Source organism: Cydia fagiglandana, chromosome 17 (assembly GCF_963556715.1).
Source record: "Cydia fagiglandana chromosome 17, ilCydFagi1.1, whole genome shotgun sequence".
In the NCBI taxonomy this organism is placed as follows: Eukaryota; Metazoa; Arthropoda; class Insecta; order Lepidoptera; family Tortricidae; genus Cydia; species Cydia fagiglandana.
This window is the reverse complement of record NC_085948.1, coordinates 6321844-6340441: the sequence shown is the minus strand read 5'-3', so window position 1 is coordinate 6340441 and position 18598 is coordinate 6321844. Positions and strand designations below refer to the sequence as shown.

Sequence of the window (18598 nt, the reverse complement as noted above, 5' to 3'; positions counted from 1 at the left end):
TCGTTAAGCCTTTGAAGTAAAATTAAAATTGCAAGAAATGTCGATAGTTTATCGATATGACTTTATCGACATGGCTACAGCAACGTGGGCCTCATTGTTAATCGTACACTAATCAAAAGTGGCAACAGTGACAGCTCGCTGAGACACCGTCTATATATATATTATGTCTATGGTCATTACGAACCATAAAGCAAATACTGCCTCTAGTTTTTTTTTAATGGATGAATGCCACGATGCTGTGTCACAAATATCTGTGAAATGAAAATTAAAAAAGAGGACTTTGCCGGCCTAGGCCTGCAAGATTTGTATGAAATTCCATTAACGACCTCTTGTCCTAGCCGCACCTGAAACGTCATACTTCGCAGCCTATTATAAGGAACATAACATCAATATTGCATTGCATGTTTGAGAAAATAACTATTAAATGTTTGTATAGGAAAAATATTATTTGTGAATTACGAGAAATGAGTAATGAGACCGTAAGACGTTTATTTTTTATAAACGGTTAACTAGGTTAACTGGAAGAGATTCCTCAAAGGAATAAGTTCGCCTTTGTACTTTTTACTAATTATAATTGTGATGTTCCACGGCAAAAGGTACCTTATGGCGGTCGCATAGCGCCGCAATAATATTGGAGCGGCGTTAATAAATAGCGTAAGCGCCAACCGCCATAAGGTACCTTTACCCGTGGGACGTCACAATTATGTTATTTTTAATATGTCTTTTTGTACAATAAAGAGTTTACTACTACTAGGTACCAAGACGTCTAAGGATTTAATATGAAAGCAAGCAGCTTATAGAAATCCAAAACTTTTGGTACGACTCTTTTATAATAGTTTGAGGTTCAGCATTAAGCACGAGTGGCAAACTAATAATCTCTGGACTTCTCTAGGACTCTATGCTATCGTGTGATAAAGTTTAGCATAAAAGCATAATGTGACGTAAAGTTGAGTCAAAGGCGTACCTTTAGAAGGTATTTATGACTTAAATATTTGTTAATTGCACAACTTTAAGCTTTATTAGTGTTTTAAAATGAAGTGTTTGTACAGTCAGCAACAAAAGTAGTGGATCAGACTACGCGTCTAAAGTATTTACCATTTTTAGGGTTCCGTACCCAAAGGGTAAAACGGGACCCTATTACTAAGACTTCGCTGTCCGTCCGTCCGTCTGTCACCAGGCTGTATCTCACGAACCGTGATAGCTAGACAGTTGAAATTTTCACAGATGATGTATTTCTGTTGCCGCTATAACAACAAATACTAAAAACAGAATAAAATAAAGATTTAAATGGGGTTCCCATACAACAAACGTGATTTTTGACCAAAGTTAAGCAACGTCGGGAGGGGTCAGTACTTGGATGGGTGACCGTTTTTTTTTGCTTTTTTTTGTTTTTTTTTTTGCATTATGGTACGGAACCCTTCGTGCGCGAGTCCGACTCGCACTTGCCCGGTTTTTTAATTACTAAAAAGGGGTTTTGTCTTTATTGTCTCTTCGTGTAAAACAATCAGACTAAAAAGACACTGGCACCCACTGTACCTTCTTTACAGATTGAGCGCGCGACGTGTGATATACCTATGTATGTTCTTCTTTTCTTTATATTTAAGATGATGATGATGATGATGATGATGGTGATGATGATTATGATGATGATGATGATGATGATGATGATGATGATATTTAAGAGCTGTGCTCTTATCGGTGGAGCAATCTCCAACTCGTCCGGTCCTCTGCCAACCTTCTGGTATGACACGACCTGAACCTTTTCTTTTATTTGGTTGAAATAACTTATTATCGGTCTTTCTCATTCTCTCCTTCCTTCTATTTGTCCTTCTATGAACATCATACACCTACATACATATATTCCATGACCATCATATCCTAAAGAACACTTTAGGAACATGTCGTGTCGAAATAGATGTCCAATTAGTACTCCTATGTATGTTATCTATTCTCATTATACACCTTCTTACAGATGGATGACACTAGCCAAAGCCATCATCTACTACGGTCTCCCCCTACTGGTGATTTCCTTCTTCTACTCCCTAATGGCGCAGCGGTTGTTGGCCAGCACACGAGAGATGCCGGGAGCCCTGCACGGCGGGCAGGGGGAAGCCCAGGCGAAGGCTAGGAAATCGGTTGCTTGTATGGTCCTCATTTTTGTTATAGGTGAGTTTACAGAGTTCATTGGGATTTGAACTTTTAAATAAATAACGTAATTGGCAAACCGAGAGAGTGAACAGGCACTTTCTAGGCGAGCTCGCTCCACCGTAGGCCACGTCTACGCCTCGGCTAGTCTATGGCCATGAGTAAGCCCATTCATAATAATAATAAAAATACTTATCTACTACAAGTACTCACCTGCGCCAGTTCTCGAAAATGGTCGTGCCACGCTCTATTGGGATCGATCTATCATCACTGACAGGACTATTGTAGCCAATAAGCCCGACATCGTGCTGATAGATCGATCGCAGCGCCGGACCGTGCTCGTCGACGTCACCATCCCCCATGATGAGAATCTCGTGAAGGCCGAGAAGGACAAGTCCAGCAAGTACTTAGACTTAGGTCACGAGATAACCGCCATGTGGTATGTTGACTCGACGATCATTGTTCCTATAGTCGTGTCAGCGAACGGTCTCATAGCGAAGAGTCTCGACCAACACCTAGAGAGACTGTCGCTGGGTGGTTGGATCAAGGCTCAAATGCAGAAGGCGGTAATTTTGGACACGGCGCGTATAGTACGTCGATTCCTCACTCTGCGGCCCTGACCACCGGCAGTTTGGACCCTGCCCCGCTGCCGGCGGCACCCTAGGTTAGGTTTTTATAATGTGTTTATATATTTTTGTAATATTTTGTAAGTGTTTTTATATTTTACTTTTATACTCACATTGTAAAATCCTAACTACTACTAAGAAGAGAACTAAGACCCTATTTGAATAAAGGATAAAACACTTACAACAAGTATATTGTATACAGGGTGATTCATGAGACGTGAGCAGGACTAATCCTGCACACTCAGTAACTGATAATTGATCGATCACCGTCGTATTTAGGTGAAACAAGTACACTTTTTCCTATTTTTTAACTTTTTGGTGAGGACAAATTTAATTCCCTACAATCATGGTCACCCTACAAGACCTAATTAATAAACATAAAACCTCTTTTACGAAGAAAATAAAATGTCAAACCTGAGTGAGATACGAGTTTTCAAAAGTAACCAGACCGTGATGACAGTGATGACATTCAATTTGACACAGAATATCGATAGTTTAGTATTCTAATGTTAGGGTGACCATCCATGTCGTAAATAAATTAATAACTTTCTTTTTCAACACGACTAGAAAATTAACGTTAACCTTACTAATACTGATAGGAAACAGTTGCTTATAATTTACGAAATGCGCAGTGTTAGTCCTGCTCACGTCTCCTGAATCACCCTGTATATAGGGTTAAAACTAAATAAAAAAAAAAAATAATTCTTTAAAATGCTTGTTATAAAAAAGTAAATACCTAGGTAATTAATGTTTTTTGTGAAAAATAGCTGTTTCATAAATTTTGGCCGATCACGATTAGATATCGATGTTTTCTATGGGAGAGCCAGCGTTTCTTTTTTTGCGATTTTGGGGCTGGTGAAAACTTCTATACAAATAAATAAATAAAGTAAGACACCGCTTGTCGCTTCATGTTTACACGTGCTTATCCTCAATCTCTTACAATAAGACCCTATTTCAGTACATGTATTGACTTGTTCGCTTCCTATAAAGAAATAGAGTTTGAGATCAAAACACAAGCACAATGTGAATACTTGAATTCTATTTTGTACGAGTATCTGGAATAAAAAACAAACGTGAATCGTTCTTTAATCACACTGCACTTGTATAATACTGTGGGTTGCCTCGTAATGCAATTGTTCACTAAAGAAACCAGTTGGAAACCTAACAAATGCAATTTGCAAGTGGGTGGTCTGAAGTTACTCGGTGACTCGGTGTTATTTTTCTTGGAAATGAATCAGGTTCCTTGGTACTCTTAAGTATTAAGTACCTACAGTATCTGTTGCAAAAGTTGTTGAGGGATAACACTGTTCATTATTTTACCTGTAATACTTTTTTCATTTTCATTACTTAAAACAATTGAACTGTTGAATGTGTAATCATTTCTCCATAATTATCAGATATCTGAATATGCAATTATAATGGCTCGACAATAGAGGCGATGATGATATCCGAAAGGAAACTAAGCACCGTAAAGTCAGGTAACTATAAATAGTCCTGTACTACAACTATCGTCCAGTTTTTAAGAGCCAACAGGAGTGGTCATTTCTTCATACAAACGTACTCCTCGTTTTCCTCCGTGGTTTTTGAAGCTAGAGCAATGATTTTTTCAACACAGATTAATATTGTCAATATCTGTGTCGGACTGTTTTGCTTTTTTGATATTTTTGTTTTTTAAGGCGCTAGAGCCCTTCAAAAATGGCCAAAATGGCCTAATTGACTATGCCGCAATGAGAGGCGTGGCATTCAAAACTGATATCAATTAGGCAAAAAAGCAAAACGGTCCGACACAGATAATTTCATAATCATTTAGATTTCCAAATTTGGTTACGATTGGTTAAGTTTGATTTAAGATTGGAAGATTGGAGGAAACAGAGGAGTACGAAACCTCGATTTTTGAGATTTTTACGCAGGATTTTTCGCCTTGTCCTTATCGCACTATACTTATTTACCTAAAATATTTAAAACTCAGCTCCTGTTTCGTCTTAACGTTGATTCTTAATGAGCCTTTATTATCTGTACTCGTTAAATTTTTTGGAGCTTAGATACACTAATGCTTTTTCTATATTATAAACTCATCATTATTTGAAAAATACTTATAGCTACATATTTTACTGGAACTAGAATTTGGACCGTAGTTGTAAGTTGTAGACTAGTTACCTGATTTTACGTTACATTAAGCTAACTTTACGACTACCGTTAATCATCCGCAAATCGTATAAGCCGACAATTGCCAATAACACGTAGGTAGCGAGTTATACCTACTCAATTTTATTTCCGAAACAGCACGTTTCGTTCCAAACAAGACCTTTTTCCCGCCAATTAACCTGCAAAGCCCCACAATAAATCTACCTGTCACAAAATATCCTTAACACCCGTTTTATGTAACGTTTTCCATTAAAAGGTCTCACTAACTCGATTCGTTTGTTTCCAGTGTTCTTCATTTGTTTTCTGCCATATCACGCCTTTGAGATGTGGTTCTATTTGTCCCCGACCGCTCAGAGTGACTACAATGATTGGACTCACGCTCTAAGGATAATGGGGTTCTGTTTGAGGTAAGTAATTGAGATTGATGTCCGTACTCTTCAAAGTTAAAATTAGATGAAAGAACGTTACTAACGTACCGTAACATCGGGGTACTTTGTCCCAAAATCAAGATACTTTTTACTTCTCGTTTGAGCACTTCAATTTTAATCGCATTATGACACTTTTATAGTCATAGGCATTTAATTGTGGGTATAATCAACTCATGCACATACGTAAAACTTAATAAATCAACATCTAAATATTTTTTAATTTTTCGCAAAGTTTGAGCCAAAGTTGCGCTTTCAAGCGGGTTTCTTTGGCCATCGATTTTTCATTGAGTACAACGTAACGGTTTGCAATAAAAGCGCAAAGAAACCTGTTAAAATTTATTACACAATACACATGTATATCAAATAAGGACATAGTAGTAAGATTCATTTGTTTTTATTACACTAAAAAAGCAAACTAATCAACACAAAGTAATAAATCTATTAAACATGATTTTTTTAATAAAAACTTTGCCAAAACAATCAGAAAAACCTTCTAAACTTATCGATCATAATCATTAGAAATAGTTAACGTGTATAACTATAATTATCATATGAAAAATTAGTTTTCCTATAGAATTATTTTACTAGGTAGGCACCTAGTTAACAGTCGACTGTACCTAACTAATCAGTCTTAAAAATTGATAATAATTTTATAAGATATTAAACTTATGCGGCAGATGTTCTTTATCTTTGTTTTCATTAATTCCATTACAATCTAGAGAATCTGTCTTTGAAATCTGAGCCTGTGGTTCATCCAGTGCTCCAGCACAGGACGAACCACTGGCTGCTGTTCCTGGGATCGCGATTTATAACCTGCGTCAATAGTAAATTGTCTTCTTAGTTAGCAGATTGATCTCGTGCCGTTATGAGAGCTTCAGTAGATGAAGCGAGACTATATCTGCGTCACTGTTCTCTCTGAAGGAAATGTTTTCCCATGGGTCAAAGAAACCCGAAAACGATAGCCAAAGAATACTTTGATTTTCAATAACATATACTTCTCACAATAATGTCTTAAATTCTATGATTTATATCACATTAGGATCCTAGATACATATCTGTTACGATTAATAACAATCAAACACTTAAACTTATTTGCTTTCTTTGTTTCGAGAAAAAGTTTGCACATTATAGAATCGCGTAGTTTATAGGTAACAACTTGTGACCGAAATTATGGACTGACCAATCAGCGTTGTTAACGTGAAACTGTTTCTACCCACCGCCCCATACGGTCATCTATCGATGAATAGCGCGAAATACATCGATAGGTCCTGACGTGCAGCGTGACGGGAAGTTCAATCTTTTTTTCGTTTTGGGACAAAGTAACCCCCATGGGCTAAAGTACCCCGATGTTACGGTACGTCAATCAACTTAGCTTTAGGGAACGCTGAGTTTCCCTTGTGGTTTGCCTTTTAAAGTAATTTAGTTTCTCGTTCCTTTTTAACCGACTTCTAAATCCCAAAGGAGGAGGTTATCAATTCGGTTGTATGTTTTTTATTTTTATTATTTTTTTTTTTTTTTTCTATTTTTTATGTTTGTTACTCCATATCTCCGTCATTACTGGACCGATTTTGAAAATTATTTTTTTGATTGTATGTATATGCATACAGATTGGTCCCGTTTTTGTCAAAATTCAGTTCTGATGATGGGATCCATGAGGAATCGACGGAACTCCTCAAATCTTAAAGGCATACATATGGTGATTTTTGTGTTTTTATCAACAAATCAAGCATATACATTCAAAAACGTGACATTTGATGAAGTGGAACTGCTGATGATGATCAGAACGGAACTCTTCAACGACGCATAGTTCACCTTTGGCGATTTGTCCTCTTCGTTATGTTTGCTAAGCAAGTTAAGTTTTTAAGCCACAATTTTATCAAGCTTGAGTTCTGATGATGGGATCCATGAGAAATCGAGGGAACTCCTCAAATTTTAAAGGCATGCGTATAGAGATTTTTGTATTTTCATCAGAAAATCAAGCATTTTCATTAAAAACTGTCGCATTTGATGAAGTGGAACTGCTGATGATGATCAGAACGGAACTCTTCAACGACGCATAGTTCACGTTTGGCGATTTGTCCTCTTCGTTATGTTTGTTAAGCAAGTTTAGTTTTTAAGCCACATTTCTGTCAAGCTCGAGTTCTGATGCTGGGATCCATAAGGAATCGAGGGAACTCCTCAAATCTTAAAGGCATACGTATAGAATTTTTTGTATTTTCATCATAAAATCAAGCATTTACATTAAAAACTGTCGCATTTGATGAAGTGGAACTGCTGATGATGATCAGAACAGAACTCTTCAACGACGCATAGTACATGTTTGGTGATTTCGAATTTCGATTTTGACTTGGACTGGGACCCGGACTCATACCCGGATCCGGTTCGGACCCGGACTCGGACTCGGACTCGGACCCGGACTCGGACCCGGACTCGGACCCGGACTCTGACTCAGAGACCCGGACCTTGACCCGGAAAACCCCTATGATACCTAAACTAAATAAACCGCTATGATTACCTACCATAAAATGTAGGTATAAAGTATGATGATGCCAAACCCCTCCCGCTCAAACCCCCGTACACCGCACCGCATGCGCCGTTAAGTGGGTCAGGTTAGGTTTGAACTGCGATCCTCACAGAACCGAACAAAAGTGGGTTAGGTTTGGTTAGCACTGCGGGCTTTACAGAAACGAAATGCTACTAGAAAAGTGGGTTTGATTAGGTTCGAACTATGATCCTCACAGAACCGAACTGCAATCAGAGAAGTGGGTTAGGTTAGGCTAGAACTACGACCCTTACGGAAACGAAATGCTACTAGAAAGTACTGGTTTTACCTCCTTTTCTACAGACATAGTGCACCATCTACCATAATTTTTCACCGGGCCCCATAGAAGTCGTTTTTTTTTTCTTAAAAATTATTATTATTATTGCTCATGTTTAAGAGTTTTATGAACATATTTGGCTGTGTACGTGGTTAAAGTTTATTATTAATTAAAAGAGTTGCTAAATGCGTAACTACTTTGAAATTAATATTAATGTTTGATGCAACAAATTTTCACTCATACTAGAGGAGTTGTATGAAAACTTGTAGGTGAGGGTCAAAATAATTCCCACAAAGACGGGGTTTGATTTTTTTAGTTCTAGTTTTTTAGTATTTTGATGTGTAAAACTATAATAGTTTAGTTTAGTTTTCAGTGTAGAAAATAATTTTAAACATTGAAAAATTCAGTTTTTAAGCCACCACTTTGTTTTTTATTTTTATTTTGTAAAATCAACCTCACAATCGTTTTTAGCGTGTAATTTCCTGTCATTTGATACCACACACGATTTTTAATATTTTTTTTGATTTTTCAAATTTCAAATGTCAATAAATGCGTTTTGCATGCATATATTTTGATATATTTTTAGTATGTCATAAAGATACACACAAAGAACTAAAAACATCAAACCCCGTCTTTGTGGGAATTATTTTGACCCCAAAGGCTATATCCTCTCTACTATCATTTTCTCTTGCATAATCGAAGAGTATAATTAAAAAGTTCCAAACAATTTCTGCTTAATTTTTTCATTGTGTACTAGACGCTTTTAAATTGCTGCGAAATTGACTTAATTACGCGCTTGGTTATTAATTGTTTGTCACAAGAGGCCAATTCAATTCGACGGCTTAAAAGTATTATGTCAACCAAGGCTCTTTGATTATTATTTATATCGGGTGGAACAGAACGAAAGACTTTTATGCAAACGGGGAATTGTTTTGGCTACGTACTTTATTTTGCTTAATAATCACGTTAATATTTCTCACCGTTTTTGAGTTACAGTTTTTTAAACATTAGTGCAATAATCTGTATGTTTCAACCCTAGCAAGTAGATCCTATTGCATGACATGACATGTGTCAATTTAAAATGTAAATAACTTTGTAGGGTTGTCACTGATACAAAAATATTTCATTTTAATGATTTTATTTTACAATTTAATCCAGCTTTACGATTATAATAACTTTGTTATTGATTGTAGGTCACTTAGATAACACTATCCTCTCAGCTCAGTCTCTTGAAATGTTCCACCTGTATAAAAGAAGTATCTAATAAAGTAAGACGTCTTCTATAATTATAGGCCTATTCAACCATAAGCTTAAAATACTTGACGTTAGAAAAGATTCAAAATAAATGAAGTACCAATGGGATACTTTTCTTTGATCCATTACAAATAATATCGGAGTAATACTTCAGTCAACTTTCAACAAATAAATAGGTCACATTAATAAAGAGGATCGGAGTCTCATTATTTGTAATAAGGTTCAAAGTATTACAATTCTTTCGCGCTTCATTTCCAGAACAATATTTTCTACTACTAATTGGTACTCTGAACAGTCTGAACTATTCTTAAGGTGAAAACAACTTATGTAGGTGAGAGAGGCATGAAGAAACATGGTTTTTAAAGATCAACGTGCAGTATTTCGATAGATTCTAAGTGAATTTTTTGTGAGTTAAATTTTTTTAAAGAAGGGAAATTAATGTTCTAAATGAAATTAAAAGTTTGTAAGTACATCATTCGTTCAGAAATTACTTAAATAATGCAATTGGCTATTTCAAAACTTGGCTCCTTTGTGCCACTTACTTTTGTGCCACTTTGTGCCCGTAAGTACGTTAGAAATATTTTTTACTGTCAGAACAAAAGAAAAATTAGCAAGGGTAACTCTTCTACATTTTTTTTGTTAGCCTGGTTGAGTGTCCCACTGCTGAGCAAAGGCCTCCCCTCGTTTCCTCCACTCGACCCTGTTTTTTGTAGTTTCCCGCCAATCCGGATTAAATGCGTCCAAGTCGTCGTACATATTTTATTTTTTTATTTAAAAAATAATAATCAGACAACAAGGTCCATATTACATTTACCTTACAGACTAACATACATATGTATTTTATAAACTTAAAACTAAACATTATATGCTACAAAAAACGGCGTGGCTTGGTTGAATCGGCTGCCCCTGTGTCGGACTCAACACATACACACATGCATACTTAAGGATGATTAACCTTTACCTGTTTTAAAAGTTTTCTATTCTTTAAATCCTGCTATCCAAAGATCGTCTGGAAGAGATCGCTTACAGCGATAAGACCGCCTGTTGCTACCTTTATTTACATTGTAATTCTGTTATTGTATTTTTCTTTGTGGTGCAATAAAGTGTATTTACTTTACTTATCTATTTTACGGTCTTGGGTGGGACTTGAACTCATGGCCTCTGGAGTTCAAATCTCACCCAAGACAGTAATTTTTCCACTTTTAAATTTATTCTAAACTTAGTAGCATCGTTAGCATACGTTTCTGCTTGTTAAAAAATAAAATTATCTATTTTCCTGTAGCTTCCTGAACTCATGCGTGAACCCAGTGGCCTTGTACTGCGTGAGCGGCGTGTTCCGCCAGCACTTCAACCGTTACCTCTGCTGCCGTCGAGGCACGCTCCATCCCACCTGCAGCTCCCGGCTCTCCAGGACTGCGGTCTGCGAGACCTCGTTCCGAAGCACGCACCGCCATAGGTGCAATAGGTTAGTTATTAGCCCTTTATTGGGTTGGGTTGATATTTGCCATCAGACAACTCTAAGACTTTTTTTTCTATAAACGCGTTGTTAGTTAAAAATGTTAAGTAGGGGAGGGGGGCCTAAACCGAGCACCTTAAGAGGAACTGCGAAAAAAGGATGAAAAAAATATCAGTAACACTTAACTTTAAATGCTGTTTAAAGCTGAATTTATCGTGGTTTAATTATACATACTTCAATATACTGCAAAGTTTAGGAAAACTAATAAAAATAACGAATTACGAAAACTTTACTTTTGCTCGCTTTGCCCCAGGCGGAGCTTAAAGCGGGCACAGGTTTTGGGCAAAGCGAGCACAAAGAGGGCAAAATGAGCACACTTCATTCATGCAATAACCATACAATACTTATTTGGAGATAAGGACAGAAACTACATCCATCATTTCAATAAACCTCTAATGATTTGATATAGACTTTAATCAGAGTCAAAACGTAAGAAATTTATCAATAAATGGTACTTCTTACCAAACATACAACATAGGTACTTAAAATTGTCACAGCCTTGTCAAAAATTCTTCTTCTTAAAAACATAAACTTTTCATCAAACAAACATTTATATTATCTTATATCTCTTGACATGAGTCACAGTAAAATGATTCAATACCAATATAAGTTGTGCAGTTTTCAAGTGCCTACAACTTGCAGTAAGTGGGCACATGCCCACTTTGCCTTGCCCGCTTTGCCTTTTCGACCAAACCCACACTGTACTAAACCTAACGTTCAAATATTTCGCGCACATTCATGAATATTTTACCTAAACAAAAAGCTAAATAACTGTCAATCCTTACTATAATTAACGTTTTTCAACAACGTCCTCACAAATCCACAAAACACTCGATACATACCTTGTATTTTTCATATCTGAACTTATCAAATCGCAATTTTGGTCACTATGACGCGCACGGTCATTAACAGTGGTGGTGGCCAATTGTGGCAGACAGAGCGTGGCGGGGCGGATCTCTCCACGCAGTCACACCGCTATTGCTCTTATATTTTCAAGGTGAGCACCAGTGCTCGCTTTGAGCAGTATGCTCGCTTTGGGCCCCCCTCCCCTACCTATAAGTTCGCATTGGAGAATATACTCTTACCAATCAATAGACGCATCTGTTGTCGTTGACACTTGGAAAAAAATATTCTCGCTTATAAGTAACGAATAATTAAAAAAATTAACTAGATCGTAGGTACGTGCTTGCAAATTTTTTAATTATTGCTTTACAAAATTAGTTAAAGGGTTAAATCGTATGCCGTAGTGTCACAATAAAAATTAAGTTCCAAATTGAAAACCTCAAATGTTAATAAGAGACGTTCAAAGGTTAATAGCCACATCTACCCCTTTATAATTCGGTAGCGTCAGAGACGATGAATTATTAATGCTCGTAAGGTAAGAGAAAGTTAGCAGTAAGCAGAGCAGTCTAAAAATATATTATATCAAATACGGTTCCTTCGGGAAATAAACTGCATGCGCATAAGGGCGCAAAATAACTTTAAATTATAGTCATTCGCATAGGTTTAAATCTATTCGCAGTGGGAATAATTAGCAATAAAAACCCGCGGCAATAAGTAGTTCATTTCGATTAATCATGGCTGATTTAACTCAATATATACTCGTAATTCAATTTAACTTGCAATGCCTGACAGTAATAGCTATTTTGATAAATAATCTTGGGTGCCTTTTAAAATGTAAAACGAGTAACCCTTAAAGTTGACTAATATATTTTATGACCCTATTAGCAAAAGTTTGACTAGTTGGTAATGGACTATCATAAATAATGATGTTGCTATTTTAGGTTACAGTTTATTGCCGAACATTAAATTACGGAGAGCTCAAAAAGTTGAAGATGTAGAAGTCTGAAGTTTCTAAAAATACTCAGGGGATGGGTACTATATATATTTAATATAGTACCTATCACCTACACGTATAAAAATAAAAAAAATAGTTTGAGTTACATAAATAAAAAAAACATTTTGAGATTAAACTACCAAGGCTCACTCACTTATCAGTTGCAAACTAAAAATACCTTACCGTGCATTGCATACCAACTTTGTACAGTCGCCATCAGATCATTATATCGGAGCGGCCAAGGTGTTCACAATATCTGAACACGCACTCTAAAGCCTTGACAATAGAGACGTGTTCCGATATTTGTGAGCACCTTGACCGCTCCGATATATCTGATGGCGACTGTACATTTCTGCCATCTGAGTTAATATCAATAATAAAAGTTAAAGTTCAATGATAACGAGATCAGAATGTCTCATTACGAGTGAGAAAGAGAGAGAGAAATTTCATAGTCGTAATACTTGCCAATTAGTGCAGAAGTGGTTCTAATTTAGGATCCTTGTTTATGTTAATTAAGATCTAGCGTAGCGAAGAAACAGTTTTCTTTGCATCTTTTAATTAGAGTAAATAAGAACTTACTTGAAAATACCTATACTACTATAATTTATAAATAGTAGTATTTCAGTGAACTGTACAGTACCGATTTCAACGAAAATGCCTATAATAAAATTCCATAACATATCAAGTCATATCACGACTCCTAGGCACTATATGTGGGTAGTCCCGTCAGTGCTAACATATTTATCAATAATACATACAACATGATTAATTATCCGTACAGCTACTTAAGTATATAATATAATGTATAAGTTGGGACATTTGCCGATATCTACACATGTACACATAACAGGCGCTTTGACAGAGAGGAGTATCAGTTTTCTCCTAACTAAAGGTTCTAAAATATTTGAAGCGTTGAAATACCTAAGTTTACAATATAAACGGTTAAAGATGCTTTCGTACTATAATAATTCCCTGAATAGTATGGAGTCGTATTATATCCCCGACACAAAACACCACCCAGTTTCGCCTTTTTTTTTTAAATGACCCAGGGGGAATCCTTATGGATCCCACTGGCCCGGGAGAATGTCCGACTGGTATGTCCGACTTCCAGTGACTAAACCCCCTGGGGTGTTCCGCCGCGCGCTTTGTTGACGGGGTTTCGGGAACTCGATTGTAGACCTCCGATACACCCAGTTTCGCCCTATCCTGTCTCCGTCACGTTAAATCGCTTTATTTTAACGACTTAGCGCCACTTCCACCATTCCACTAACCTGCGCTGCCAAGAACACGTATGTGTGTTCCTTTTGTACTAGAACGGGGCACCCGGCACCGAGAGGGTTAAACCTGGAATCACCATGGTTACCAGTACAATTTAACAGTGAGTTAACGGTTTAACCGTTTAACCCCGGGTTAGTGGGATCTTGCAAGTGTTACTGTATTATGCTTACAAATTGAAATAAACATACATAAACGAATGGAAACCTGCCTCCCCCTAATCGCACATAATCCACGAGTGACGAGAATGCGAAGTTAAATAACCTGTTTTGCTACGTATTTACTTTTTATGGGGTCCCTTTGTTTCCCATAAAGTTTTAAGTCATAATGTATTGTTTGTCATATTATCGTTAGTCATAAAACTGAAACCGTTAACTTTTCAGGATTTTCCTAAGGTTATTCTATAGATAGATTAGGTTAGGTTAGGTTTGTTTTATGGCAATCCTGAAAAGTTACGTGTTTCTGAGAAAAACCAATTATGACTAACGAAAATTCGGACAAACAATACATTATGACTTAAAACTATTTGGGAAACAATAGAGACCCACTTTTTATTTACCAAGTTATTTTCGTGGATACAAATTTATTTTATTCAAGCGGCATTAAATGTTAAAATTTATTCAATTGATTGCAATAAAGAGATTTGGAGCCGTTGGAAAACTAGATGAGTTATGCACAGATTTATTTAGGATTGTTATTGTGACTGAGTACAAAATTCTTATACCTACATAAAACCCTTGTTTACCATCTTATTCTCATCCAACATAATTTATTTACTAGATTTAAAGCAAAACTATGCAAATAAACGCAGTTTATTCCAGCACAAAGCGGGATCAAAGTAATATTTTACGAGATGAGTACACGCTCATCTATAAAAATAAACTAAAATAGTTTTAAAAGGATAGAAAGGAGTCTTATCCATATATATGGTAATTCTTTAACCAAATCCCTTGAAGTTTTACATGAGCATAAGCTTTTGTTAAGAAATAAATTGTTGTAAATTTTCATCGGACAAATAAGGTGATCAGGATTAGTGCTACTGATGTTTTTTTTTTATAATCCGGTTTTCTGTACCTACCTGGCGACCTAGCCAAGGTGAAAATCGCTTGCGCTTCGCCATCGAATCGCTTTGTGCCTCTCTATCACTCTTCAAAATTAGTGTGACAGTGATAGATGCGTTTCGTTCGCTACGGAGCGTTAAAGCTCGACCACGACATCACGCGACTGGTGACAGCGGCAGCGACAACCATAGATGGGAACGAAAGGACCGATCGCTGTCTCGCTCTAACGTATGATTATCGCTGCTGCCGTCGCAAGTCGCTCAAAGTCATGGCCGAGCCGTTAGCTATTGGCATGTTGTCTACGGGGCCTGTTGTATCTTACTTTGTCTCTTCTCCCCCCGCCCATGTATGTTGTATATTAGGTACTTAGCTTAAAATAAACTAACTAAATCTATGGATGGTTATGGTCTGAAATAAATGATTATTTAATTTAAACTCATTGCCATTGGCACTTAACTTATTTCTTTACATTCCTCAGTAATGCCCTATCAACGTTTGCAGGAATCCAACAGAAAGCGTTGTGATATCCAACTACGACTACGGAAGCACTAAGAAGAAGACCATCATGAGCAGAAACAGCAGCGATGGTGTCACCATCATGAGCATCAGAGACACCAGCGACTTTCTGACCGGCGATGACAAGTGTATCAATAGATAGGTCAGATTCCGGGACGCTTTTGAAGAAGTGTGAAAAAAAGACAAAATTAAATGTGCAGCTTAGTGTGATGTGAGCTATTTAGCAGTGTATTATAAAATAGAACCTTGCTAGTTAAGGCTTACAGTGTCGTAATGGCATTTTAAAAATGAACCTTGCTAGTTGAGGCTTAAGGTTGATGTCAGATGTGGAGTTATCGGTATGTGTTACTGGAGTAACACATTTTGACGTTGTTAATAATGCTAAAGCGTTTTACAAATATGTATATGTAGATAACATATTATCTTAGCAAATACGATCATGACAGTTTGTCAGAATAAATATATATTTTTTAATTATTTCTGTTATGAGTTATGACCATGAGGAGCCGCTGTCGTGATGGCCTAAATTTGTAAAAAAAAGGTATATGTATATTTATTGATATTTTATGTAGGTACATAATATTCACCCACATGTCTTGAGTGCATTTGTGTTGAGTATTGTTTTGGAACTATGGAGATTGTAAGCTTTGAGCTTTGAATATAGTTCATCTGTGTCACTTGAATTTATATTTCCATGTTTCCAAGTTGATTTTGGAATCAGAGATTTTAAGGTTAATAACCTGCAACAGAAAAAATAAATAAAACAAACTTGAAATAGAAACCAAAGCCCAATTTACACGCCGCGATATCTTGATCCATCTAAATGGGGCTTAAAGTCAATGGCAATCAAAACGACAATGGCAATCAAAACGATGGGGCGATTTGAATTTTATAATCTTATTGTTATTAAACCGGTATGGATATGGCATTTATAAAAGTTTCTTTTTATTGTAAAATTTGAATCGTCCTCCTGGTTTTTGTGAAAATTTCAATACATACGTGCAATTTGCAAAACCTTTATTTTGTATTTTGCTCTGGTGACTCAATACATGGATTATGATAGACTAAAAATGCAAAAATCAAATTACATGCACCTATAAAATATTTTACAAACACAATTAAATATCTTTTTGTATGGCTGTGGATAAAAAAAATCTAAGATGTAAATTTAGAACAATGAATTTAAGAATAGAATTTTAATGTAAGATTACATCAAAAATATGTAACAAATCTATTGTAAATACATATTTTAAAAGACCAAAGATCTAACAGAGAAAGTATGAATGTTGATGATTGTGTACATTTTATAATAAATATTTATTGTGTAAATCTGCTTTCGATTTGTAATTTTTTGGCAAAGCCGAATAATGTCCTAGTGGTTGGTAGCTAATACCAAAATCAACTTTTATACAGCATGTTTGCAACGTCTGGCGGTGTAGCATAAGTTGCGTTTTCGCGCGCGAGTCCATACATGAAGTCGCGCTTGATGTATGGTATGGACTATATGGAGTCGCGCGCGAGAACGCAACGTCCGCTTCGGAATCGCTTAAAATATGTAATAAATAAGCGAAAATTAAAAACAATATAATTAGTACTATTGCGGGGTGAACTCAAGAGTAAACCTTGTTCCTTGTATTATTTTAGACATCCTCAGGAAATCTTACTTTACTCAAAGGTTTCGAAAGTACGATTAAGAAGCATGAATATGTACTATCAAGGTTTTATCACTCCCTTTCCTGTAACATACCTACTTCAATTACTATTGTCTTTGTACAGAAATTATCATGTTTATTGTTACGATGTAAAAAGGATGTAAAGAATCTTCAAATTAAATCGACGTCTTTGAGCATTTTATTTTATTTCTAACTATATTTTGGTACCTACCTAAAATATTCCTGTCTTCGCGTAGTGACACTGTGAGTGTAGTGTGCTTGGACAGACCAACGAGTGCGAACACAGTGAACGCGTCCGGTGGTATAGTTCGTAGTTTTGTAACAGAGCCCGGCGGCTAATCCTATTGTCTATTGTTAAGCAGAGATGGGCATTAATCGATTAACTTTTTAATCGACTAATCAATCGATTAAAAAAGTTAATCGTCAAAATTAATCGGCGATTAATTTAATCGCGATTAATTTAGTCGACCTAACATACGATTGAAATTGAATTAATCTTAATATTAATCGATTAAATTTCTCGATTAACTCTCGATTGAAAGTAGACAGGTGGTCATTTTTGTATGTAACTAAAAATCAAAACTTCTTGCGTACACATTAAAAACCATTCCAGTGTTATAAATGTGCTTCAATAATATAAGATGGTTACATTGGTTACTATAATAATGCGGATAACTTAGCGCGGCATCTCTATAGTTCGTTTTTTTAGCATTAGAAAGAACTTGCAAGAAGGTAAGCGATCTTGAAATGTCTTTTAATTGAAAAACGCTTTTTAAAAATCAGTAACTATTACTTACGAAAGCAGAAGAATATAGATGATCGTATTAGATTCATAATTGTTTCATATTTGCCGTAACTTATTTTTAAAATGTGTTTTTCAATTAAAAGACACATCAAGATTGTTTACCTAATTTCTAATGCTAAAAAAAACTAACTATAGGTAAGGGTTTAGGGCTTGTAGCGCAGGTATAAAAATTAGAAAGAGAACGACGTATGTGTATGAAAGAGCAAACACATTACTTACCTCTTATCAGTTGTTTTCTATAAGGTTTCAACTTGTCAATGCAGTAATTACTTACAATGTGATTTTGGGCACATTTTTCGGGGTTTGTAATAATTTTATATTTCAAGAATTTATCATAGGAATATCACAAATAGTATACCTTTCTGATGGCAGTAAGATTTTTCCTATATCTCTTACTAGTATGTAATTATATATTTACATAAAATATGATTTAGCCTATGCAACTTCCAACACTGATTTCGCACTTTCGCAGTAAAAATCGATGCTATATTTTTTTTA

At 36.0% G+C, this 18598-nt stretch overlaps 1 protein-coding gene across 1 annotated transcript in view; it reads left to right on the top strand.

Moving 5' to 3' along the window:
• The window catches only part of LOC134672405 (neuropeptide CCHamide-2 receptor-like), a 52654-nt gene extending 35185 nt beyond the window's left edge, over positions 1-17469 (top strand). Inside the window, exons 4-7 of the mRNA XM_063530288.1 lie at positions 1973-2166; positions 5203-5323; positions 10700-10882; positions 15608-17469. Coding sequence (XP_063386358.1) covers positions 1973-2166; positions 5203-5323; positions 10700-10882; positions 15608-15764 — 655 coding nt within the window. The 3' untranslated portion in view covers positions 15765-17469. The remainder of the gene's footprint in view (positions 1-1972; positions 2167-5202; positions 5324-10699; positions 10883-15607) is intronic.
• Positions 17470-18598: the final 1129 nt, after the last annotated feature.